Here is a 27,174-nt window from a genome sequence, read left to right on the forward strand (position 1 = left end):
TCTCCTCTGGGAGGATGTGTTTCCATCAGCCCACGTGGGTAGCAGGTGCCCTGGGGCATCCCATAGCAGTGGATGGCTGGATGGTTCATCCCGGGATGCCCTTGAGACAAAAAAGCTGGCGTAATGCTGGTTGTGACCGCTTGTGCATTATGCCTTCCTCTGTCCCAGTGCGCGGGTTGAAGATGGGATCTACAGTCTTACTGATGTCCCCAGGTCTACTCTTTCAGTGGGCAGAAAAACTAACTTCTGCTGATTAACTGCTGTAATGGCCGAGGTGGCATCCCAACTGGGTCATTGCTCAGCAGCTCTCAGAGCTGTGCTGGTTCTCCGTGAAGCAGAAACCACCCTGCCTTCTGCCAGTCCTCCTCTCTCAAGCCTGGAGACTTTGCAGCCACTGGAACAAGTGTTCTTCCTGAAGGCACTCTTCATTCACCCCCCTCTCTTTGCCTACAAAAATGCATACTTTTTTTTCCCAGACTTTCCCCTTAAGTAGTGATTTTCTGTGGAAGAGAAGAAAAACGAGAGCTGTAATGAATCTTGCACTTGGTGATAGATATTTGCTGCATTTCCCAGACAGCTACAACTGCTACAGGCTCACTAGAAATGCACAGATTAATACCTCTGGGCCCATGCCTGAAATAAGTATATAGAAAGTGCCTGGCAATAATGCTCTAGACTTTATCGTGGCAGAGTTTGTTTTTAACTGTATTATTAGTTATGCAAAGACTGAAACATCCAAAGTTATCATTTCAGGAAGGTAAGCCACAAATTTCTTACAAAATGTCACTTTATGCTAAACAGTAATATTTTCCTTCTGTGCAGAACATTTATTCTAATAGGTACAAATATTATATCAAAACCAAGCATTAACCAAGATTTTATCAATACTTTGACATTCAGCAAGCGTTCTTTCTCCTGACCAGTTCATACCTCTGACATAAAAGTTTGCTGCAGGTCAAATGCTGCCAATCAAATTTTAAACTGAGAAAAAAATACAGTAAGTATTAAATAGAGGCGTTGAGCTAACAAACTGGGGTGCACAATCAAGTCTGTGCAAGCAGGGAGAACCCCATTGGCCTTGATAGAGCAAGAAGTGTAGGCAAAACTGTTGCCTCCGTCAATCCATGTGCAAAATCAGGGAAGGAGATCAGGTGCTGGGGACATTTATTTCAGTGATTTGTATGAAGAGTTTGCTGAATTACAGTTTGATCTCTACCCTTTCACATAGATTTTTTCCTAATTCCTCTTTGAATGAACTTTACTTTTCGAGGGACTGCATCCCAGCCATAGGTATGAAGTTCTCTGTTCAAAATATTGAAGTTACAAAAGGTTGGTTTGTCTGAATTTTCCTCTGAAGTAGCTGAATACATTTAGCTGAACATCTGAAAAACAGAATGCAGAAAGTAGAAATAGTTGGTAATTGCATTGATTCCAGACAGGGAGAGGAAACAAAGGGCCGTGCAAACTTATCTGGCTTCTCATAGAGCTCAAGCAGCAAAATACACAGATTTGAGAAGAAATTTAAAAAACCCAACCCTACTCAGTGTAAATAGTTCACATGAACGCATCACTCAGCACGCTTATGAAATCAGTTCATCCAACAATTTTGATTAACCAATTTGTTTTAGAAATCGTAATCAGTTTATGATTCAAGAAAGGGCTAAATTCCTTAAAATAAAATAAATTGTTCATAGGAAATCATTTGACCAGTTCTGGCAAGAGGAAACCAGGTTAAGGCCCTTCACATAGTATTCTGCCGCCTGAAAACCCATAACAGAAATGTGTTTTTCATTTTCTTAATGTAATTTAATAAGGAACTTTTCATCATTAAGTATTGTAATTCCATGTACTTTATGATGCCATTACATATATTTACACAAATTAAGTTATTTGATATAACTGCATTATTGTTCAGGATGCATTTTTAAAATGGGCAAAATAGAAAGCAACAATGCTACAATGACATTACAAAATGTTACAGCAAAATTCCAATGTAATATAACTATTGTTCAATCACTATATGAGAGTATAAAGGAGAATAAATCAATTTTAAAAATCCAGGCTAATCTCTGTTCTTGGCTTTCACTGATGTTAATCAAAAATAATGGCACTGAAGCCACCATCTTGGTGCTGCTACCTTTACAGTCTAATAATACATTGCAGGGCTGAAAAAATGGAATTTTTTTAAAATGATAGAAGAAGAAAGCTGGATCTTTTGAAATAGCCTTGCATAAATGCCATTGCATGTTTTTAATCTTTAAATTGTCTAATATGAAACCCAGTAATTTATTTACAAAATAAATGATAATAGACCTTACCTAATAGGTTTTGAGTTTTCTTTGGACATATATTCATGCTGCAGTGGGCTTGTGGCAGTCCTGCTGTGCGTTACCAGGCTGGTAGTTTCCACTGGACCTCCCGGGGATAACAAAGGAGGCAAATGATTTTAAAATCAAGTTTTGATCATTTCTGTCAGCCAAGATTGCAAAAATATTTGGTATTACATGAAATGCATGTGATCTCATAGAGATTCAGATAGTGCACACTTGCTGCAATAAACTGCTTTAAATTTGTATGTGGATGGTGGCAAAACGGAGAGACCTTGAATTTACGCTTGTCCAGATTTTGCCAATTGCTTGGGCCAGATGAAAAACTCCTTGCCTTGGAGGCTATAAAGCTATTTTCTTTGAAAATCTTGTAAAAAAACCCCTGTGAAACCAAAAATCATTAGCTGTGGATCGAACTGGCAGTACTGAAGCACAGGAAGGTGACATTTTGATCTCCCATTATACTAGAGTGAGGCCGAGTCAACCATGAACACCAGTGGGTTGTGTTGCAGCATCTGCTTGAGTTTTTATTTGTGAACTTTTAGAAATATGTGATCCGTGGACATGCTCCAGTCCTATGAAAATATATCAGTCTCTATTTGTCCAAGACTTTTCATAAACATAAAAGCTTGTTAAGCATAGAGTGAGTCCATCTGCTACGTGAGGTCTGCCATCCTCATGAAGGGTGTCTCTGCAGTGCTGCCGAGCACATTGATCTTACGCTACAGCTGCACAAATGGTTTGACTTCAGCATCAGTTCACAGTGCAGCAACTGGCACAGCTGGTACGGACACTAGAAAGGGCAGATTTAAAGCTGTGTTTCCGTATCTTTAGAAAAAAAATTATTACTGTGTGATGATGATTATTGAAATTAATGTAGGCACGTAGGTTCTAGCTGTGTAAGTAGTGATGGAGGTTCCTAACACCAAATCTATGTTTTAAAATTATTAGGCATGGGTTTTTCAAGGAAGTTGAATAGGAAGTTGATAGGAAGCTGCTGTCAGTAATTTTGCTAGTTTTGGAGTGCTGAGGTGCTTTTGGCTCTTGTGAGCCCTAGCCTTGAGTCTCAACGGTGTTGAACATGTAACAAACATGTCTGTTTTAATTAAAAATGTATTATCTGCCCCTTTGGACTTTGGGTTGGGTTGGGGTGGCCAGGAGTGTTTTCTGTCAAAGCTTTTCCAAAAATGACAAAAAAAATTGCACAGAGTGGCAAATTCCCGCAGGAAAATAAAAATTTCAGGGTTAGTAGTAAACCGTTTCCTTTATACAGACCGATTTACTTTCTTGAGAGGCCACGGTGTGTTTTGGGAATGTACGGAAAGACTTCTTCACAGGGGCAGGATTGGCCTCACCAGCACTGCGTCCTGGGGGAAACACGGAGCATTGGAGTTGCGGAGCTTTCCCGAAATCCACATCACAAAGGCTGCATATTCCCCTTTCCACTGGACTGGCTGCAGGGGAGGGAGACACAGAAGGAGGGAGGGGAATGCAGGTTTCTGCTGAGCGAGTGATAACCGCCGGTCTTGGCATTTCACAGGTTCAAAGGACCATCGCAAAACAGATTCAGATGGTAAAGCAGATTGGAAAAGGTCGCTATGGAGAAGTCTGGATGGGAAAGTGGCGTGGTGAAAAGGTAGCCGTGAAAGTGTTTTTTACCACGGAGGAAGCCAGCTGGTTCAGAGAAACAGAAATCTACCAGACTGTCCTGATGAGGCATGAAAATATTCTCGGTGAGTGAAATTAAAGAGGATTATTTGATAGGGTACAGGTTTCTTAAGTTTAAGAATTTTGCATTTGCTGTTGTCTGATGCCCTTTCCGATGTGCTTTGGTACCTGCTGTGCTCTCAATTAGCCACCCAGCACTTCTCAAAAGAAAAGTGTTTCAAGGAGATTACCGAAACATAAATAAAAGTTTTAAAATAACGAGGTTTGAGGGCTATTACTCCCTGTAATAGTCTGTTTCTGCCATCTGTATCTCGATATCTGGGCTTTCTGAAAATATCTTAAAGGCGAGAGGTGACGCACAGTTGCATGTAAGATGAAAGTAAGTAAGATGAAATAAATGAAATATGTTATTAAAATAAAACTTTTGAAGTGACTGAGGGTCCAGAGTTCTGACCAGTCAAAAAAAGCTCCGAGAAGTATTAATTTGAAAATCACTTTTTTTGCAGGGTTCATTGCCGCGGACATTAAAGGTACAGGATCTTGGACCCAGCTGTATCTCATCACCGACTATCACGAGAATGGCTCGCTTTATGATTATCTAAAATCTACTACTTTGGACACAAAAGCCATGCTAAAACTGGCTTACTCCTCCGTTAGTGGCTTGTGCCACCTGCACACTGAGATCTTCAGTACTCAGGGCAAACCCGCTATTGCCCACCGAGACCTAAAAAGTAAGAATATCCTGGTGAAAAAGAACGGCACCTGCTGTATAGCAGATTTGGGCTTGGCTGTTAAATTTATCAGGTGAGTAGAAGTGAGGAGAGCAAGGAAAAGTTGGTAAATCAGATGCAAACTCTAGTTTAGTTGTTGACTAAATGGGTGTGCGCATGTGTGTAAGCACCTGCAGTGTATGTGCATACGTTTCAAGCTGTGCTCATCTGTATGTGAGGTGGGGCTACCTGTGTGGGTGAGAATGTCACGTAAAAACATAATGCAGGTGTATAAATAGTGCCTTTTTAATTATTGAGCACGTTAGTTGCATTTGTGTAAAGGTTCCATTTTCATCACTTTGTCTTCAATAGCAACCTGAGTATTGCTGCCATGTGCTAGAAGGACGTGGCACTGACAGGTTGAAGTCATGTCGATAAACTTGTCACTGAAGCTTTCAGCTTGTCTGATCCCAAGATAATTCACTCGCAACTTATATAGAATAATACTAATCATTTGCACAAGTTACTAATTGGGATTTATTGAAGAGCACCCCATTTGGGCTGCCTTTTGTTTCATTTCCGACAAATCAAATTGCTGAGGTACAGATTTGATTTTTGAAATGGCTTTTAAATTTGATTTTGAAAAAGTGGTTGTGTGTTTAAACAACTTAGAAAGAGCAGACAAGTAGGACTTATCACTCCTGGGATTCGTAAAGGAGTCATCGCTGTCTGACAGCTCTGTTGAAGAGGAGCTTGAGCTCTCGGCAGTGGTCCGTGCGGTGGAGACGTGTGTTACGAAGTCTCTGATTTTTCTGTGCACAGAAATGTGGCCGTAGACTGAAGGTTTCAGTTTCAGAGGTCAGCTTTGAAACCGTGTGCTCCCTGAAGTATCAAAAAAACTTTTAAGAATTCTGTACAAATCTTGAGCTGAAATGATTCAGAGTGTAAGGAAAAGACAGTTTTTATGTGCTTTTCTCACCATTCACGTATCCACCAGGTGTCTTGGTGAGGCTTTCCTTTATCAACCTGACCTTTCTTTAGGAGAAGAGAAAGGAATATTTTTACTTTGAGGAACAGAGGCCTAGAAAACAACTTGGAAATACACTATTTGGTGTAAAAGTTTCAGGGAAGACAATCACCCTTTGCAGGTATTCCTTGCCTGACAAGTGCAGAGCAGCACACTGCTTAGGTATGAACCGAGAAGAACTGGGAACTACTAAGTGTTGCTATAAAAGAAGGTGAAATATGCATTTGTCACAGTCTGAATGGAATTTACGTTACATACTCAGCTTGTTTTCGTACTGAATCCTCCCTTAGAAAGCGTTTCTCAGGCCATGACCAAAACCAGAAAAAAAGTAGTTGAAAGGGGTGTGCTCTTGCTGAAGCTAATGAGTTTAGTAAAGTTCTCTGCATTTCTCATTTCATTCCAAATATTGCAAGACGGTGCAGGTCACTAGGTTTATGTTACATTCTTGGAGGTACACAGAAATGCCATCAGCAAATGTATGATTTAATGACTCTGTAGGTGACTGGTTGTACCTCAGGCTGAGCTTTTTTTTGGTCATTTTCATAATAGTAGGTGAAAAAAAATTGCTGCAGGTGAAGAAACCTACAGAAGAAGTTGTATAATTATTCTGTGAGATTTTGTTGTATCCACCACATTTAAAGTAGGTGGGGAAAGAGAAACAGACCTTTTTAAGCAAACCGCGATATATGCCATATATTAAACCTTTAAAAATGTTAAAACTGATGCAGCTGAATCTGAGTTAGTAAGAAAAAAAAAAATCCAGTCACATAATTAATAGGAATTTGTTTCCCATTAGATATACCTTGTCTCTTCTAGTTAATGTGTGAGGTGTGACACATTGAGTTAGATTTTTTTTTTACATATTTACATCTCTGTGTTTACACATCTTGATGTGTAAAGGTTGGGAGAAATCAAACATAATGCATGCACGAAAATATTTCGACTTCCTTGCAGATCTGATTTGCTATAGCTAAGTGATACTGCCCCAACTATTTAGTGTCCTCCCTTAATTGCTAAGACTAAAGCATTAGGTGGTGGAATATGTTAAGAAAATAGCATTTAATGAAGATTTGACTGTTATCACCAGCATTAGAGCTCAGACTAATGCTAATGAAATCTCACAAATGTTACAGCATCCCTGTTGAGTCTTATCTCCATTGTGGTTCTGCATTTGAATGCTTAACATAGCCTCAGGCGGGTCAGCCTTTTTTAAGAAGAATTGCCTTCACACTAAGAGGCTTTCCTTGGAAGAACTGTTGCATTAAGATTATGCATTATTTTGACCTTGTTTGAGAGTGGATGTGGTGTGAATTTACTACTAGTCTCATCTAAACTGCTTTCTTTTGAAACCACTTTACTGCATGTTTAATGCCCTTTTTTTTCCTCTTCGTTTTCTTTTAGTGATACAAACGAGGTAGACATACCTCCAAATACCCGTGTAGGAACAAAACGCTATATGCCTCCCGAGGTGCTGGATGAAAGCTTGAATAGAAATCACTTTCAGTCGTACATCATGGCTGATATGTACAGTTTTGGACTCATCCTTTGGGAGATAGCAAGGAGATGTGTTTCAGGAGGTAAAGAGCTGGGAGATGGCTTTTAATTGGGTCAGTCAACTCAAATCTTCCATTACATCCTTTTCTCTGGGTAATCGTTTTTATTGTCATATAAACAAATGTGGATAAACCATACAGGTAACTCTCTTAAGATCTGTTCTCTTGTTGAAATTTATTTTAAAGCATCAGTCAGTGCTATTTCAGCAGCAAAGATTTAGACTGTATATTAGTGGCTCGTTTGAAGGCAGCAGATGCCTGCACTGAAGAAGGAATACAGAACTCGTTTGAGGGTGTTTTCCAATGGCAACACGTTTTTGCTGGACTGGAGGTATTCAGCTATTTTAGCAGAAAGGAAATAGCGATTTCTTTGTTTTGTTAGAGTTAAATAGAAGGAGGAGGACAATGAATTCGAGAATATGCTGTGCCCCTATTTAAAATAAATAATCTTTTGTTTACAAGACAAGTAGAAAAAAAACCAGTGCAAATTGGTAGTTATTACATCATTGGCATACCAGTGATGTGCTTCATTTCCTTCTGATATCAGGCATTCAAGTGTTGAGGACAGCAAAGGTGAAGCAATGCACCCAGCTGCAGACTTGGGACATAGATCCACCCTTGTACGCATAGGCTATGTGTGTTTTCTGCATGTAGAGCTCGGTGTAGGGAAGAAATGATGGGTGTTATTACCTCTGTTTTGCCACTGAGGAAAGTTAAATGCAGAGAAATGACTTGGCAGCGGTTATGTGCCAGATTGGTGGCAAGTAAGAGCAGAGCATGTCTCTCTCGGGTCTACGCTACCTTCATCAGGCTTTATGGGTCTTTAAAGCCTGCAGTATTGTGCTGAATGCTGGCTCCATGCTTACCTCAGAGGAGCTGAATTGCACTGATGAGCAACGTGACCCCTGTGTTTACAAAGCGGTAAAGCGTGTTGCAATGATGCGATGTAAAATCTGTAACATTGTCGTCATCGTTGCTGTGCACAGAGAGTGGTACCTTGCCATGTTCTGAAAAGGCACAGAAATGCCCTTTAATAGATACCAGTTCCACTGATAAGAATGAGACCTAATTCAACGTTAATTCTCCACCTCGTTAGTCTGATACATGCCCACTGCTAACAAACAGTTCTTTCGATAATAACTTACTGGAGATTGCTGGACTGGACAGCAGTGGTAGAAACTGTCTCACTTGGCAAGTAACTGCGCTTTTGGATTAAGATACCTGGTCAGTCTTTACACAGCAATGATTATGTTGGAGCTTGACTGTGGAATAACTTCCCGGAGCAGTGAGGTCTTCCTAAGGAGCAGTGCATCAAATTGTTGATATGGTCAATCTGTTACCAAATGAGAGGGGAAGAGGGTAGTGGAAGGTGTCTTCTGTGAGTGATGGGCAACTAATTGCTTCTTTCAGGAATAGTTGAGGAATACCAGCTTCCGTACCATGACCTCGTGCCCAGCGACCCCTCGTATGAGGACATGCGGGAGATCGTGTGCATCAAGAGACTACGCCCTTCCTTTCCCAACAGATGGAGCAGTGATGAGGTACTGTCCCTCTTAAAATGTGAAACTTAAAAACCACTTAAACTGTGGTTTCAATCACAGTGAGTTAGTGAGGTTGACCCAATTCTGACTTATATTAAGTGAGGAGGAGCTTTACCACTGGTGCTAGCACCAGTAATGGTGTAACAGGGCTCGGGAAGGAGCACAACATTCTCACATATCCCCATGGAAGTTGTTCAGAGCCCCAGGGGCCATAGCCTACAGTATTTGCAAGCAGGTTCCTCGTGTGCTGTCTACAGATCCCACAGCTATAGCAGGCTGTGCTCTTGCACTCATTTTGCTTTCTGCTCCTGGCATTGATAGCATTAAATCAGTGGCTAGCCAAAAATTTTGAAAGAGAAATTATTTTGTAGTGTATAGTGCAGTGGCAGTGCATTTGGGGCACTGGCAGATACCTCAGTCTATACTGATGTGTGGGCTGTAATTCCAACCTTTTTCCTTTTTTTTTATTAAAGAAGGAAACATCTCCTGTCTCTTTGAAATGAGCATACAGCTTTTCTGCGATCACGGGTGTGCAGGCTTGGAAACATGATTTTACCTTGATTTTACACTAACATGAGCACAAGATACTAAGTTTTACTCTGGTGATATCGATATGCAATAGTACTGGCCACAGTAGCTGGGCTGCACCGAGGAGCGCCAACTGTTCACCCCTTTCCATCTTACGGAAAACAGGGCTCAGGTACCACTTCATGTTTTAGCAAAGAGGGCTACAGACGTGGTCTCTCAGAAGAGACGTAGGGTCCAGAAAATGCTTTCCGGAATGAAAGGAGGAGGTGAGAGGGCTGGGGGAGAATTTGAACTCTCTCTGCTGAGCATCTGTAATGAAGCGAAGTTGTGCTTGTGGGATCGGAGACGAACGGTTGAGGTGCTGCAGGCGAACCTGCTGACTGCTCTCGAGATGCTATGGAGGAGACATCATTAATCATGTTAATTGGTACAGTTTAATGTTGTGAAGTTTTCTACAGTTGCAGAAGACAGCTGCCGCTTGGGAATAGCAGTGTGTAGATGAATATTCTGCAGGTAGATGAAAGATTTAGGTGGTGAGAGATGTAAGCAATTTGGAGACGTGAGGGGAAAAACAAAACAACCTCCTGGGAGGCTCACGGACTTGTGCAACAGCCAGGGTGGGAAGATCTTACTGAGAATCGCCTGCCTCATCCTCTCCCAAACCAAATCCCTCTGAGCCTTCAGACCAGGAGTGAAATGCTGGAGGAAGCGCTGTTGGTATCGATCCCAGGAAGAGCTTTTGTGCGGTGGCACGCAGAGTGTGTTCAGTCCGCTGCTGCACATATTGAGGATCAGAGAGGCTCCTTGAAATAACTGTCCTTGATTAATTGGTTGTCGTCATCGGTAATCCCACTTCAGGAGTGGTAGCGATGAGAGGCAAACTTGTTAGTGCGTAAGACCTTGTGTACCACCCAAACGTGTTTATAACAATCAGCATTGATCTGGAAGGCATTAGGCTGGTCTGGGCACAGCTGGTGGGTGCTGTGCTTGGTGCCTTTCAGGTCTACACTGCTTCTGGGCCGGGAGAACGGGGAGCAGGTCAGATGAGATGGAAAACTTCTCTTTTCCTATTGTAGCAAACAAATCTTAAGGCAACATAAATCTGTAGGCTGATTGGGTCATCATCCGACTGCGGTGGCTTCTGTGGTGCTTTATGTTTGGAAGAAGGTGGTAGGCGCAGGGCAGGGATGTATGCTCCTTTTCCAGGATGGCAAAGGCAATGCTGAGATGCTGTCAGCAAAAGGGTTATTGCTGGAAGCCAGAGGATGGTCTGGCTATGTTTCGGAAGCAAGCAGGAGTTGGAGAGGGACAGGGCAGAGCGAAGCTGGGTGCTCACAGGTGGCTTTCTGGCGGGGTGGATGGACAGGGGCTGTGGGTGGGTGCTCACGCTGGACTGTACCCCAGAGATGGTCACTGGCTGAGGAAAATGAATTCCACTGCATTGGTACAGCAACAGGCTCACAGTACAGAGCCTTGTGCAGGTCAGGCTGCGCGGGTTTGGAGAAGGGGAAATAAGTAAAGTGCTTTTGTGGAGCGTATGGCCAAGTCTGGACTATAACTTGTCATAAATTATAAGAGTAATTGCCATGTTTGGAGAACTCTCCGTAATATGCAGAAAAGAAAAGCTCTTGAAAAGTGGCACCAGCCAGCATGCTGTCTTTTGTTTGGCTGCCCTTAGAAAAGATGTTTTCCCTTTGGTTTTTTGGCATTGCCAGCAACTGCTGTCTCCCCTTCCACTGACCCAGGTGGGACTTTCTCTCTGGTTTCTTTCCGCAGTGCCTACGGCAGATGGGGAAGCTGATGATGGAGTGCTGGGCTCACAACCCTGCCTCCCGGCTCACAGCCCTGCGGGTCAAGAAAACACTTGCCAAAATGTCAGAGTCGCAGGACATTAAACTCTGACTTGGCCAGGGGCAGCTCTCGTGAAGGCCCATGGAAACGGACTTTCTCGTGCAGGCAGAAGTCCTGAAGAGGTATCAAAAGTCTTGCTAATAATACCTTGAAAGCAGTCATGCTTAAGAGCAGCTGTAAGTTTGACAGCTTTTGAGGAGACTATCCTTTGCAAAAATCAGCTGAATTTTGACATACAAGATTGGAAGAGGCTTGTCTGCCCTTGTTTACACGGGGAAATACAGTTTTAGTAACTGGTTTAAGATTATGCATGTTGCTTTCCGTGAAAGCCATTTATTATTTTATTATTATTATTGTTATTATTATTATTTTGATTGTTTAAAAAGATACTGCTTTAAATTTTATGAAAATAAAAGTTTTGGTTAGAAGTAAAAAAAGACGTATATTGTTACATTAAAAAAAAATTGGGAGGAAACTGTGCTGAAAATTAAAGCAAAGTGACTTTTTCATTTATAAAGAGACTATTGCACTCCAGTGTTTAAAAAAAAAAAAACAACAGGAGAAAGGGCCTGTGCAGCTCAGAAGAGCTGTAATGGAAACCATCTGGAAGCTGCCTACCTGCAGAGACAACTTTCTATAGTCCTGCGTGTGCGAGCGGCTCTCACAGTATAGAGAGGGAGCCCAGTTATGTCCTCGCCCTCGTTAGCAGGGGTGTCCGCGTTCCTGGGGTGGCCTGTCCCAGGGGAGGTCGTGCTGCCTTTGAGATAATCAGGAGCTGTATGAATATGGTTCGGTGTGACTTGTTTGAAGCAGCTCTTCATGTTTCCAGGAAATCTGATGGGTATGGTACCAGGATGCTCCTTTTCTCGGCTTTTTTTTTTTTTTTTTCTTTCCTCCCACCGCAAAATAAAGTATTTTTTGTGTGAGCGGAGATGAAGTACACATTCATATCTGCCAGTGAATTTGAAACTGCTGTGACCTACATGCACAAGCACTGGGGAAGAGGAAGCTCCTGTGAGAAAAAACTAACTTGCTCTTTCATCTGTGTAAAAGGTGAGGTATCCATCCACAACCACAGTTGGAAAAAAAAAAATACTCTGTGTTCCTTTTAAGTGAAAAGCCTCAAACATTCCCATTTTCAGGGTGGCAGTTGTTTTCCTTTAAGCGTAAGGAGATCCAGTGCCTCCTGGCCGCGTTAGGAAGCTGACAGGGAAGGAGTAGTGTACTTGGGTGGACGGCGAGAGCTGGACACTGTGGCCAGCAGTGGGTAGGTGCCTCCAGCCCTTCTCCCCCTGTACTGAGAGTCACCACAAACCGAATAATTTGACTCAAGCTTCACTTGCCTTGCTCTTCGGAGTGACCTTCCAGCAGCCTCCCTGCCTCTGGGAGCCACGGCGCGGGAGCGACGGGCTCTGCCGCCGAGCTGGGGCTGCATAGCATCGTGGTTCCCAGCAAGAGGAGCTTTCAGGGAAGAAGAGCAACAGGAAATGTATTTACTGTCTTTCCCTGTTCCTCCTTCCTGGGGCTGCAGCCGTCACTGCCATGTTAATACTACAGAAGGGGAAACGAGAGGTGAAATATTCCCTGTGAAGTATTTTCTTCGGAAAGATCTCTGTTCTTTGTCAGATTATCAAAGCTGAGCTGTATGGGAGTTACTGGCTTACCCTTCTTTACCCTTCTTTTCTCTTTTTTCATTTTTTTTGCCTGCCTGTGTCCTGTTTCACTAGATGGTGTTCAGTTTAATTTTGAAAGAAGTCCTTACAAATGCTGCTTTGATTATGCTAAGCCTGTTTCAGAACTGAAGTAATTGCCATGCTGGATTTAGCCTCAGCATTTCTGTGCCGCTTCTTTTTTTCCTTTTTGGACAAAACGGATTTATTTGTGGTAGAAAGGTATATAATTGGGGCTTAGCTTCATGACTCCCTGAAGGTATTTCTAGTTGGAAAAATTACCATTTTATACTTTTGAACTAACAGAGAAAAATGCTTAGGTTCAGGAGAACCAGCATGACCTCCATGATTATAGGTGTTAAAAAGTTTAATCAGAGGATTTTTGTTAAGAGTGCTTTTTCCACAGTGCAGTTTCCCTGCCTGTACTCAAAAATCCTGAGCAATACAAAAAGAAAATCTCTGAGAGTTAATAGTACACTGAATCCTGGCCCCAAGAGGGGTGATGCTGGTTTCCCCCATCCTTGATAAACAGTGCGCTTGCGTGGCTGAGCGCGGAGTTTGTTCCTCTCCTTGGCTGCCTTGGCTTGAAGATTTGTGGCCCAAAATGAGGAGAACAGCCCAGCCTCTCGTCACCTTTTTGTGAATGGAACCACGGGGTTTCTACTCTCGCTCCTTTCACCTTCAGGCCCTTTCATAAAAACCAGTGCAGCTCCGAGGAATGTGGAGTTTGTTGGCTCTGACGGAGCAGATGAGTCCGTTGACTTTGGCAGCGGTTGGGGCAGGCTGGGTCGATCCCACCTCCGAGCCCCATCCCTGTGGGTCCTGGTTAAGCGGTCATGCAGCAGGGATGCCTCTTCCCTGCCGTATTTAGGTGTGTTTCACATCTGCTTTCCTCAGATAGATACTTTAAAAAAAAAAAAATATCATGGCTCTCCCCAGAAATGTTTTGGAGGGTGCTTTGCCGGCTGGTGTATGCAATGCGTGTGATGCCCCCGGCACCTGCCTTCGACGTGTTGCAAGAGAAAGGGCCAGACACTGTTTTTTTCAGCAAGTCTTACTTTTTCCAGTTCAAAAGAAAGGGATCTAAGATACTGGTTGATAGGTTATGTAAAGTGTGTATGTTAAATGTTCAAGTTTATGTGTTTTTTATATATATATATATATAAATATATATATATATATTCTGTTGGGAGTCTGGAATAACTCCAGAATGTGGATTAAGAGTATACTATTCCAGATGATAAAGCACTAAATAAAACATAATATTTATTTATGAAAATGCATAAATGACAAATCACTGCAATGGTGCCATATAGGAAAATATATATATATATAACTGAGGAGGCATACTCTGAGAAAGGAAAGGGTCTGCGGTTGTATAACTTAGTGCCTGCCCATTTTCTCCTAAGACTCGAAAGGCCAGATTTTGCCCTCAAATCTCCTTACCCACTGTAATGGATGCTATTGTAAAGGGATATTCCTAAAGCCAGAAGACAGCCTAAGGCAGGTGTGGAAGTTGTTTGTTCTAGCCCTGTGACATTCGAGTTACCGCCTGCATCGTTGACTTTCTGCAACACTCAATGTGTAATTATTATGGTCTCAGCACGTACAGTGAGTGCAGGTTAGTACATTTATTTTGCCAACTGTGGCCTTCTAATGTCACTTCCAGATTTTGGTAGTTTCACAGTGCACATCAATAAGGGCTTGGAAGTCGGTGGTGAAGGTAATTGTGGCTTCAGTGCCCACAGGTCTGGAAATCCAGTTTTCAAATGTAAATCACTGAAGGAAGTTTAGTTTAGTGAGTTATTGGCATAGATAAGATGGCACAGGTAAGGGGGAGATGAAGGAAAAACACCCCAAGAGAGATGCCATCTAGCAACTGCTGTCATTTCTCTAGCACAAAGTTATTTCTGTTAAAGAAAAAGTTGACAATGTAAAGACTAAGAAACTAATTTGTGTTCTTTTTTGAGAACCAGTGCCTTATTAAACCTGTAAATACTGTTATTAGAAAACCTGGGGAACAAACTGTGTTATGTTGTATTTGTTTGAGTTGTATATGGTTGTTTTAACATTCCCCCCAAATAAAATTGTTTCCATCTCCCCATGAATGAAAGAGATTGCTTTTACTTCTATTTACTTTTCACATGCTTGAAAACCACTACCTTTGGGTTTCATTTCCCTGGATAGATTATTTTGACCGTGCCTCATTTTATTTTCATTTTTTTTTAAATAAGATATTTCCTCTGAGCAAACAAGTAAACAGCAAGATGTTGCATATGTTTCCACTGGCATAAAAAAAGTATCACCCCATTCACAACTCAGCGAAGAGAGAAATAGTAATTAAAATAGTGTTATCACTAATGGAGCAGTCACTTGCATTTTGTGAGTGATTATGTAAATCTATAGAAATTCAGCAGTCACATAATATTTTTGTGAGGCCCCCCCCTTTCCCTTCTTTCGCCCTCATATTTATGAATTGCAACTAATATTTTTAATAGCGCAAGAGGCACAGGAGGTAATCTGTGCACAGGCTGAAGCTAGATTTTTCAGCCCTGTGCTTCAGGAGGAATAAAGTTGCTGTGTACATACACCACATCAGCTGAAACATGGTGTTGCTTAATGATGAGAGGTATCAGAGCGTATGTATCTCTGTATACAAAGAGATATAGAGAAGGACTTGGGAGTGCTGGTGGATGAGAGCTCAACATGAGCCAGCAATGTGCGCTGGCAGCCCAGAAAGCCAACCGTATCCTGGGCTGCATCCAAAGAAGTGTGGCCAGCAGTTTGAGCAAGGGGATTCTGCCCCTCTACTCTGCTCTTGTGAGACCCCACCTGCAGTACTGCATTCAGCTCTGGGGCCCTCAACACAAGAAGGACATGGAGCTGTTGGAACTTGTCCCTTCCAATGCAAACCATTCTGTGGTTCCATATTGGTATGTATTTGTGTTTATGACCTGAGCTCTCATTTTGCAGTGCCATGTTGCAGCATGCGGGATTCAGCTCAGCATCTCCTGACGTGTAATTTCCTCACCGGTTATTTTCAGAGAAGTAAGTGAACAACATTGTTCCCCTGAGCCGAGTCTTGCCACTGATTAAGGCACCCCCTGCAGCCCTCCTGCTTTGCCCCAGGCCATCTGCAATCAGCAGCGGAGTGTTGCAGTGATTCTCCAGCAGCTTTTCCCCAGTCCCTTGATCAGACCATGTCTAGGTGCGCATTGTCTGTGGCATGTTGCTGTATCCTGTAGTTTTGGAGCCATTTCTGCTCCCCTCAGCTGTATGGTGGTGAAGGCGATTCGGTGCTTCAGCACGACCCATCTGTGCTGCACCTTCTCCAGCATGCTGCTGAGATAGGTGCTTTTGCAGCTGCTGTTGGTTCCTCCTATTCTGCTTGCTTTTCGCCCCCGTAACTTTCTAGGTATGGCTTTTTGGGGCAGACTTAGGCTCTGTTCTCATTTTCTTTCCTCTCCACCTTGCTAGGTGCATGACTACTGTTTACCATTGGCCTTAGCTACCCGTATCTTCTGCAGCTGCAGGCAATGCCTGGGACTGTTCCACTTCCGTTCAAGGTTGGCAGAGTCATGGTACTGTTCCCTGCCAAAACCGGAGCTCTGCCTCCTCGTGAAACACACCGAACTGTGCTTTTCACTGCCTGGGAAGGAGAGTTGCAATCCCACTAGTTTAAAATGCAGAAACACCGGAGCAGACACTTCCAGGAGTCTCAGGAAGAATAGCTAGAGGTGAGGGACCTGAAGGGAAAGTCCCTGAAGATGATGCGGGAACTTCTTGGCCAGTGCAGAGACTGCAGGCTACGGCAGACCCACCCTACCTGGGTGTCAGAAACTGAAGGAAACTTGATTTTGGCAATACACGTAGACAGAGTGGGAATAGTGGGATAGACAGAAAAGAGCTTCTCTCCTGTGAAAGCCAAGTACACAAAGGGAAAGGCAGGCAGACACCACGAAATCTAAAAGCAGTGACTGTCCCAAGTGGGCAGCGGAATTTTGCAGAAACCAGCCCTGGATGCAGCTCAGCTCTCTTTAGCTGCGGGACCACGTTGGCCAAAGTGACCATTGCAGAAGTTATGCCTCCTGTCCCTTGGGATACAGATCCTCCCCTACATGTCATAGCTCCAAGTCCTCTTCGTATATAATCTACCCCTTCCTATTACAGAAGATAATCATAAAATCAACAAAAAATTAATACTTCTCCCTCTGTGTTGCCAAAGACCCAGCGGCATTTGGATGGAGCAAACCTGTCGCTGGTGCTTGGCCGCAGTTCTGTGCCGTGCTCGATGTACTTGAGCAATACCCAGTATTTCATCTGGACTCGGGGCATCAGGTCTTGGCTCAGTCACCTGCCAGTCCCCAGCTCCGTCCCCAGTAGCACCAGCCATTTTGGCCGAGAAGCCAGAGGAACGGAGGAGCCTTGTGTTAGTGATGCACTTTGCTGAGGAGCGTTAAAGCAGCCGGTGGTGTCCCGTGCTCAGGGAGAACAGCCTGAGCAAGTGTCTTCTGCCTGCCATGTAGCTCACATTAAAAACTGCAATGGGAGGAAAATGAAGTAAAGCTGCCTTACAGCTTGCTGCAATCCAAGCATACAGGGGATGGGTTTTTAAAGGTCTGCCCTCTTCCAGCTGGACTGCAGGGTCCCGCAAACCTGGCAAATGCACCTGTTGCCTCGTTGTCGGCTTTAGGGCTGTGTGCTGTTTGGCTTCGTGCGCTATCGCGGTGCTTTGGCTCTGACTTGCCCTTGACTTGCCCCTCGCAGCGAGAGCTGCTGAGCGAGCACGTCGTGCGGCCATGCCGGCGGGTCTGCCGTATGAGACGGCAAGGGCTGAGCATTCCTCGGCTCAGCACAGTGTGGCAGGAGAGCCCTGCACCCCCAGGGGATGGCATGGCATGGCACAGCACAGCACGGCACTGCTGGGATGGGATGTTGCTGCCTTCGGCAGTGCACAGGCCCCCATATCACCTCCATCACAGGCAGGATGAGCTCCTGAGGCCAGGGCTGACGAGAGGCTGGCTGTAGGACATGACTGTTTCCCGCTTTAAGAGATGACTGTTTCCCCACTGCCACCCCACACCTCAGCTGGGAGAAGCAGCTGACTGGGGAATCGTCCCTTGCACCCCCATAAATTTAATACTGAGCACAACAAGTCTAACAAGGCCGGCAGGAAACAACCACCATCTCTGACAGCGGGGAGCGGGTGCCAGAAGGGTGAACTTCAGTGTTTGGGCATTGTATCCACCTGGCTAAATCGGACATAAGCAGGTATTGCTGGGCAAAATCTCCTTGCCCAAGTGGCCTTTCGTTTGCCTCCCAGGCGTTTGTGACAAGCCCAGCGGACTGCTCCCTGAACAACAGGACTGGATGCAGGGAGGGACGCTGAGCTCAGCAGCTGAGGACACGTTTTCTTGCCTGTTGCTTTTCTCCACCTTTGACTGTAGCCATGAAATATGAACCCAGGAAAATTGTCTGGGGCGAATCCTCCCGTTGCTGCTGGGGTAAAACCCCACAGGGAGGCGCGAGGATTTATGCAGTGCAATGGAACAGCCTGCGCGGGCGCGTGCTCATCATCAGTGGCATCTTATGAGGGAGACTACATCACAAGGAGTTATGTGCAGAAACTTTTCCTTTCAGCAGATAATTATTATTTTTTTTAATAAAAAAAGAAACTAAATAAAAGGCTCCTTTTTCCTTCCAAGCTTCCAGGAGCTAAACAATTGAACACAAGGTAGTGGCGGTGTTTTTTTTTTTTTCCAGTTGCTTATAAATATAATTTATTACCTGTTTAAAAATTCTTTCTTACACTTTGTACATGTCAGGCTGACAGAATAAATGCAGGCATTTACAAACAGAGGGAAGGAGAAAAAGGGAGGGGGGTAAGAGGCACACTCAGAACTAGTAAACCACACCTCCACTGTACAGCAATACAAATAATGCAATGGCTAGCACTTCTCCGGTAATAAGTCAGTCTTTAGAAAAGGAATTGCATAGAAAATACAGCAACAGGGAAATCAAAACCAAGATCTGAATAGCAAAGAAAACAAATCCCACAAACCCTGGTAGAGCTGAAATATGGGAATAGGAGGAAGAAATGCGATACACCCTCTCGGCCCGGGACGCACAGACGTTTCAGTTCCGATGGGGCCTCCTTCTTTGCTTTGGAAAGGTAACAAAGGTACCGTCCTAACTTTTTTTTTAAAAAAAAAAAAACTCTTCAACATTAACAGACAGAATATGTGTTAGCACAAAAGTCTACCACACAGATGTGCTGAAACGGTAATGCCATCACTTCCCTGTCTCAGCTGTGTTGCGTGCCCCGCTCCAAAGCAGGTTATTGGCTTGGGGGGTATTTTTGCAAGATCTATGGGAGAAGAGTGTTTTGCTTCTCCTTCTTCCTAATTTTGTTTGCTTTCCAGACTGATTTTGCTTTTTATTCATATTGTTTAGGCTCCCAAATTTACTGACAAGCCGTAGCAAGAGCCAGCTGGCAGCAGCCAAAGAAGCGCTCGGGGCCACGCAAGCTTTTCTTATCTAGGGGCTATTGTCCCACCAGCTGCAAACCGGCAGCTGGAGCCCCCAGTGCCAGTGCTTGGAGAGCCACCTCACTGCCACGGGACAGCCCTGCCTGATTCAACATCCCGCTTCTTCACAGGCATCCAGCAGTCACTCGCGTGCCATGGCATGGGATGCTTCTGGAGAAAAGGGCAGGCCCAAGGTACAGCACACGCAGCAATTAATGTTTTTTAACTCTTAACAGTTGAGGAGATTGAGCCACTATTAAATACATTTAACCACCATCACAAAAAACATGAAACACCTGTTCAGTGACAGAGGTTTGTGGGAACTCTGGATTATCATTGCTTTTTTTGTACAGAAAGAGCTTATCAAAGGACTTTCAGATAAAGGGATTTTTTTCAGATTTCAGGGCGCAGGTCCCAAGCTTAAAGGACAAGTAAGTAAATAAGCTAAATGCTCCTATTTCAAGCGAGGAGCTTGACCTTCCAAACTTGAGGGCTCATTTCTGTGGCTTTGGTTCGAGTCCAACTCTAATTCCTTGCCAGTTTTTACTCTGTTGGCTCTTGATGTACTGCCTATTTGACCTTGCAGTGATGATGCAGCACTGAATTTTGACCTTCACCTTCCCAAGCAAAAGTTGGTCATAAGAGGATGCCTACAACTAACATCAGAGCTAAAAGCCTCTAGCAGTAGGTGTCCTTTATTTTCTCCTCTCTATCTGTCTGTATGTGTAAGTATATACACAGAAACACTTTGCATTTCTGTTAAATTCCCACTTCAAAGATGTCTGAGAGATCTGCTTCAGAATTTAAAAATCCGCAGTGCAGCTCATTTTATGAACTCAAGGTTTCACACACAAGCTAGGAATGGATCGCGGTGGTGACCCCAAAGTCAATACCTCATTGGAGTTCTTGCAGGAGAATGGCCAAAGGTTTGGTTTTCATTTACAAACCACTCGCATCTTTGCACCCTGATATTAAGCAAGCCAGCCACAAACAATTAGCTATTTCATGTCCAGATAAGAGACAGAGTATTATCTGAAAAGACTTCTGAATGCTCAGTAAGATAGTTTACAAAGTGCCCTGGACACAAGATTAAAAAATAAAACAACCTCAACAGTATCATCTGGTTTAAAATTATCCTCAGAGCTCTGGGTAACTACTTGGCTAGAGCATACAATGATCTAAGGGCTCCCCCACCCCACCCCTCCCTTCCCCATACCCCCCACCCCCCAAAACAAGAAGAAGAACCAAAAAGAAAAGCAAAAACCTGCTATTGTAGGTAGCAATACAAGACATGAGGACACTGTCCACAATGACAGGCTTACAGCATGTAAATACATTTATTCTGTATGTCAGCAACAGAAATAGCAAGAAACCCAAAGAAGAGACATGTTTTGCTCTGTGGGCACCCCAGGCTCCAACATGTCTCATGAGTGTTTGCATTTCTGCCAGCGATAAGGAAAAAAAGAGGCTCGGTCTCCCACGGAAGCAAATCGTGACTGAAAAGACCCTCACTGCCTCCAAACTTTCAATACTCAGTATAACAGCACTTAGGTCTTGTGCTGTTTCGAGAGATACAGTGGATCAGCCGTGATCAGAAAATTTTGGGGAAAAAAAACCCAGCTAAACCCCAAACTTACCCTATACACTGACAGTCACCTTTACAAGAACACAACACAAGAAGAACTGAAGAAAAAGATCAGGTGAAAAGGACTGCCTTCAATAGTGTTTCTTACTCAGAAATGAAAGGTTTTTCTTGAAGCCAGTAGATATTTTATATATATTTATATAATATATATATTATTTATAGCGCTAGTGATCAACATGTAATGAAGAGATGGTGTGAAGAGCAGCAAAACTGCTGCAGCACGTAGCCGAAGGTGGACAACTAAAAGGATAAGCATTTTAAAAAGTAGTAATAACTGGAGGGTAAGAAGCCTGCAGCTGTGGTTTGTTGTTTTTTTTTTTCTAAAAGCAGATGTGCTTACCTGACATAAAATATTACAACTTTTAAGAGTCGGTTCTGTCTGCCAAACTTATTTGCCATTGTCAAGAGCTGCCCCACGGGAAAGCCGTTTCCCAAGCGATGTTGCTCGGCGCAGCGGCGTCGCGTCGGAGCTGGGGCTCAGCCCCACGAGATGGCACTGTGTCCACGCAGCCCAGGCGCAAGGACCGCTGCTGGTTTTTCTCCCATCAAAAATACTATCCCAAGCAGATCTGGCGGCCCTGGCTTCCCACCCTCCCTCCTTGAGATGGGGATGCTGAGGGGTGTGTACCACCGGCCCATGCCAGAGCCCTCACACTAGCTGCATGCCCCACCAGTGGTGTATCCTTGGGAAAAAAAAAAAAAAAACAAACAAAAAAAAACAAAACTGAGCCAAATTAAGGCAGGACGAGTGTCGGGTGAGGTGGGAGCTGCTGCAAGCAGCGGTGGCAAAGCAGAAGTGCGGAGCTGCTGGGATGAGGTGCGGCTCTGTGGAGGAAACTTCTCCATCGCCAGCAGCCCCTGCTTCTCCCTGCCCTGTCCCAGCTGAGGCAGCCACATTGGGACCCTGCAAAGGCTGATGGAGCAGGGGCTGGAGAAACTGTCCAGCCTGTGATTGCAGCAGGCAGGGGAGGGTTTCTGAGCCTTTGGGATGGAAGAAGAGGAGCTCCACCTCCCAGCGACAGCTATGCCACTGCCCTAGCCAGCAGTAATGTTCCTGACCTCCATCCACCTCTATGGATGCTCCTCTGAACCAGAGCGTCTTTTTCTCTCTCTAAAAAAAAATCCCCTTTTCAGCAGTGCTGTGAAAGGAAAATGCCCTGGAATACTTAAAGAGAGTTGCTTATCTATTTTTCTTGAAGGAAGCCTCAGGGGTAGGTCAGAGAGCTGCCAAAAGGAGCATCGACTTATAGCAATACGGATAACTCTGAGATACTTTATGGCAAGGCCCTGGTGAGAAGGTGCACATGCTGCCCACCTAGCAAAAGCTGTGAGCTGGGAGTACCGGTGAGCCTGGGCACCAGCTAACAAAGACTGAGCAGAAGCAGGGAAGGGGCCAAAGGACAGTTCAGCTCATGCACCTGCCTTGGAAGAGTAGTCAAGCAGGAAGGATGAAGATGCACAAACTTAATACAACTGGTTACACCTGAATATGGGGCAGGAGGGGGAAAAGCTGAGACCTATTTTTAAAGAGCCATTTTAGAGCTCCAAGGCGAGTAAAAACTGTAGGTAAGGGGCAGAGCTGAAAGCCCCCAGCGAAGCCTCCGGAAGTTGAAAGCGAGATTTCCATTAGCATTGCAATGGGCTGCATCAGATGCCCAAGGTGAAAAAGAAGATGGTTGGTTGTTGAAAAGATGCCCTTGGCATCTCCACAGTGAGAGAAGGTGGGGCTTACACAGGCAAAATGCAGACAGCTGTTGAAATATATGACCTCTGGTCTCTGGTTTTGACTGAAATGCTGGTTTGCAAACTGCCAGGCTACTTCTTAGGAGGAAGGGAGCGTTTGTGATCACTACCCAGCGGTCAATCAAAACCCCGCTGGTGTCAGGGAGCTGAGAAATTAAAAACAGAAAGTCCCAAGCCTATGGAAATGTCAAATGGGAAAAAGGTCAGATGAAATTTTCCTTTCGTTTTGACCAATGACATTTTCAAAGTTACCTTTACAAGCGCACTCTGGAAAGCCTTCGGGGAAAACAAAACCCAAAACACAAAAGAAAAGAAGCCAACTCTGGTCTTGGGAAGCACATGGAGTGGGAATACATGTGTGGGCAGGGGGTCCGTGTGTGCACAACAGCAATAACCACAGCCTGGCTGGAAACCTGGAGCAGACAGGCAGGGGAAAAAAGCCATTTTTGCACCACAAGTAGAGGACAGACAAGACCAGCAGTGAAACTACTGCAACCCTATGAGCTGTCATGTGCCAAAGGGTCAGTGTTTTCACTGAGCAGACAATAAAAATACGTTCACAGTGATAACTGAAAAAGCAAGAGTTCGCTCCTTTGCCAAGTTCCCACTTCACTTGTTTGTGGTGGCCAAGAGGGACGTGACTGAAAGGGACACATGTCCCTCTGGTCAGCCAGTGAGGACCCGGTGGCAGTGGCGGAGAGAGCGCAGCGCAGACAGCCAACTGCAGCACTCGGGATTTTGACTTCACCACTCCATCACCCCACGCTGGCCCATGCGACGGAGGGTGACCCAGGAGAGGACTTCCAGTATCTCTGACCACCCTAGACATTACAGGAGGAGGTGGGTTTCAGTAAGAGTGAGTACCTGCAGCTCCGTGGGAAGCTAACGGGAGCTGCCGGCTCTCAGACCACTTCAAAGCGAAGCAAGACATATGGAGGCCCACCTTGAATGCACAAATCAGGTGGTCAACCTCAGTGCCTCCACATGCTTGCACCCATGCTCTTGAACCAGTGGTCTACATGTATTTGGACTGGGAGGCAGTCACTGGTTCACAGCCACCTCGGGAAAGGATTGCTTCTTGGAGCAACTTGGAGGCAGCAAGGTGGTGCAAAACATCCCAGGGAGGGGTGCTGGGTTGGATCTTTTGCGAGTGCAGATCAGTGATGCGTCACCAGTTTATAACACCTTTGCATCGGGCACGAAGCACAGCAACGCTAACATGAGGTGAGCAACCCGTGTGGGCTAGCAGAGGACTTTGAAGGAGGAGTATGATGGCTGGAGAAGGGAAGGACAGACAGCGTATAGAGGGACACGTCTTAAAAGACCTTCAGGAAGGGGACAACACGTTCCATAAAAACAGGAATGTTTCATTCTGCTGCTGACAAAAATAGAAATAAAGTAATAATGGTAATAATAATAATAATAATAATCATTATAATCCTTGCACTAGATACTAATTAGTAAATAATTATCATAGCAACTTCTCTTTTTTATTTTTTTTTTAGTTTCTTTTTTTTTCCCCCTAACCACTCTGAATTGCATATCCGCCCCCCTCATATTGCAAAGGAGTGGAAAGGGTGGTGTTACATTTTGAATTTAAAATTAACTCCAACCCTACGTTCCCCACCATCCTGCAGTTATTCTCCACACAGGTGCAGTGGGACTCGATCGGGGAAGGAAAGGGACATTATGTGTGTTCCTGCTTAGCACCCAGAGTACCTGCTTTCCAGATGCACACCTCTTAAACTCTGATTTTCTTGTTGGATTTTTTTTTTTTACAAGTAGGTCTAGGAAACAGAACGATGACAGGAGGATCATTGTGAGACAATCGATGTGCAGAATTGTAGCCAAAATCTGAATTCACCAGAAACCAATAAGCTGAAATAGCCACAACCAACTGTCCATAGCCTTGTCTAGAATGGCTTTAAACAAAAAATATAAAGAGCCATGGACAATCTCCTTACCCCTGTCCAGAATTTGATGTAAACAACATCCATAGAAACTGGGATTGTTAAGAAAGTTTATCCATATATCTGGATAGCAATAAAAAGCGTTTCCTAGGAAACTGTAAAATCCTGTACCAAGCAGTGTACAGCCAAGCCGAGAGGAACGTTAGGTTGATTTATATTTTCAAGGTACAACTTTGCATGATTTCTTTTAGATCCTGTGGTAATGTACAAGGAGAGCACGTGTGAAGGTCAGGGCTGGTTGGCTTTTTTTGTTTGTTTGCTTGCTTTCTTCTCTGAAATGTCTCTTGTGTAACTCATTGGTCTGGGTTTTCATTTCAATTCTCGTTTGTAATAACAGGGCATTACCGCTCCCTGCGTCTGTCCTTCCTGTTCACGCCAAGGCTGCATCAGTAATTTCCTTCTGCTGCCAAAGAAACAACGGTTTCGTGTCTTCCCATTTCTTCAAGAACCGCTGCCAGCATGCTCAGGTTGCCATCAGGGAAATTCTGGGCTTCCCAGAGATCCAGGATCACCCCAGTGGGACTCGATTTCGTAGCAAAATAATTTAGGTACCTGCAACAAACCAAAAGGAAACTCGTTTTTTTTGAGCTGCATGAAGGCTACCTGAATTTATACAATTTCAGCTCATCCCCATTGCTGGCCCTGTCAAGGTGCTCATCTCCTGTGCAGTCGGTCAGTCTGACCAGTCTGTAGACACGTCTGCTGTCACTCATCTTCACCAGGACCCTTTTGCTGACGCCTCCTGGGGGGCTCCGCTGCCCCACCACGCGTAGGCAGCGCCGCTCACCTGTCCAGTTTCAGCTTGTGGGCCAGCATCCGCCAGTCATGGCCCCTGGTCTGGGGCGCGTCCAGGCTGCTGCACAGCTTCTGCCTTATCGGGAGGGGGATGCTGAAAGCGCTGGGCCCTACTATGGTGGTGATGGTACCTGCTGAGTCCATAGGAGGGTAATCGATGCCAGTAGGTTCCTGAGGTTGGAAAGAAGGCAAAAAAAAATAGAATAAATACAGCAGTTTTGTTACTGAGTGCAGGCATGATTGTAGAAGTATATCCTCTGAGACTCAGTGCTTTTACTTGGATTGGAGGAGAGCAGCCCTCTACTAATCAAGCACTTATGTTGGTCAGCTGAGAAAGAGAAATCTTTATAATCGACTTTGAGTAGAAAGCAGATTTTTTTTTCCCTTTTCTTTTTTTTTTTTGAGAGTGAAGAGTACTATGGCTGGATAAAATTGAGTCCAGCTTAATTAATCACTTACTGGAAATAATGAAAGATCAGGCACTTTGACATGTTTCAGAGCAAATTGGTACCACTAGGGCAGAAGAGGGCTTTCCCGGCTTGGCTGGCAGGAGCCCCTTGCTGGCAGCCCCCCCAAGCCTCCCACGCCAAACGGAGCCAGCAGAAGGCTCACACCACTGACACCCCTTTAGCAGAACCCATGCTCTCCGAAGCCTCTGATGTCAAGCAGACCATGGAGGGATGGCTAATACCACCCCAGGCACAAGCTGATCCCTTATTTTCATGTGGCTTTAACTCTGTGTTGGAGATGACAGATGGAGCGTGTGCACTCAGGGAGGCAGCCGTTGCCTTCCTCCCCAAGACCAACACTGCGCTCAAAGGCAGTGGCAGCACTGTTGCAGGGGGAATGTCACCTCCAAAGCCAGCCTGTCCCCTGTGGGTACAGGGTTGATGCTCTCTGATGCAGTCCCCCAGCTGGGAGGCTCCCCATGATGCAGCTGTAATGTGGCCCCCCTAGGAATAACAAGTGGTTGGCTCTTCTGGGCAAGGATTTTATCTCTTCCTTGGCCTGGAAGGATTTAGCACCCACACGTAGGTAGAAGGAGGGGCTCAGTAGCTGGTAGGACAAGGATAGTTGGTCAATTTGGACAGCTGGGTTTGCTTAGGAACAATGAGGTGCTGCAGAGCAGCTGAAAGCCCCACCAAACCCCATCGACGTTGACTGGCCACCCAACCGTGCAGCGGCGACCCTCCTCCCGCACGTTGCACTTCTCACCAGCTACCAAAGCCTGCAATGGAAGAACCAGCAAGCAGGGCTAGGTCTCCTTTCATACCTCTCATCTGCCTTCTCAATTGCTTTCCTTTGCGGCACGACAGGCCTGAGGCTGGGCTGGCAGAAACAGGGGAGCTGCTTTATCTCTGCCTCTGCCCATGTCACAGCCCCTGGCAGCCAGAAACACCCGTGCAAAAGACTCGTCGTTAAATGTCAATTTGTTTTCTCCTCTGTGAGCTGTCTTCTTGCTTCATGTCAAGCTGGCTGCTGGGAAGGCCCTGTAAAACCTGAAACTATCGCAAAACCAGGTAATGCCTGCCTTAAGCTGCCATCACAAGTCCCCCAGGAAACTGTTGGAGATGCTCACAGTCATGTGCAGGTTTTGGTTTCCCCCCTAAAAAATGTAC

At 44.7% G+C, this 27,174-nt stretch overlaps 2 protein-coding genes across 4 annotated transcripts in view; one reads left to right on the forward strand and one right to left on the reverse strand.

Moving 5' to 3' along the window:
- BMPR1B (bone morphogenetic protein receptor type 1B) overlaps positions 1 to 11,256 on the forward strand; it is a 31,179-nt gene extending 19,923 nt beyond the window's left edge. For both annotated transcript variants that reach the window (XM_086612557.1, XM_086612558.1), the window contains 5 exons: positions 3,868 to 4,060; positions 4,502 to 4,799; positions 7,134 to 7,309; positions 8,696 to 8,826; positions 11,131 to 11,256. In XM_086612557.1, coding sequence (XP_086468683.1) covers positions 3,868 to 4,060; positions 4,502 to 4,799; positions 7,134 to 7,309; positions 8,696 to 8,826; positions 11,131 to 11,256 — 924 coding nt within the window. The remainder of the gene's footprint in view (positions 1 to 3,867; positions 4,061 to 4,501; positions 4,800 to 7,133; positions 7,310 to 8,695; positions 8,827 to 11,130) is intronic.
- A 13,890-nt stretch (positions 11,257 to 25,146) lies between these two features.
- Positions 25,147 to 27,174, reverse strand: part of UNC5C (unc-5 netrin receptor C) — a 260,373-nt gene continuing 258,345 nt past the window's right edge. For both annotated transcript variants that reach the window (XM_086611279.1, XM_086611278.1), the window contains 2 exons: positions 25,548 to 25,726; positions 25,147 to 25,312 (listed from right to left, as the gene is read on the reverse strand). In XM_086611279.1, the coding sequence (XP_086467405.1) occupies positions 25,147 to 25,312; positions 25,548 to 25,726 (345 nt within the window). The remainder of the gene's footprint in view (positions 25,313 to 25,547; positions 25,727 to 27,174) is intronic.

This window comes from Tauraco erythrolophus, chromosome 5, assembly GCF_009769465.1.
Source record: "Tauraco erythrolophus isolate bTauEry1 chromosome 5, bTauEry1.pri, whole genome shotgun sequence".
Lineage (NCBI taxonomy): Eukaryota > Metazoa > Chordata > Aves > Musophagiformes > Musophagidae > Tauraco > Tauraco erythrolophus.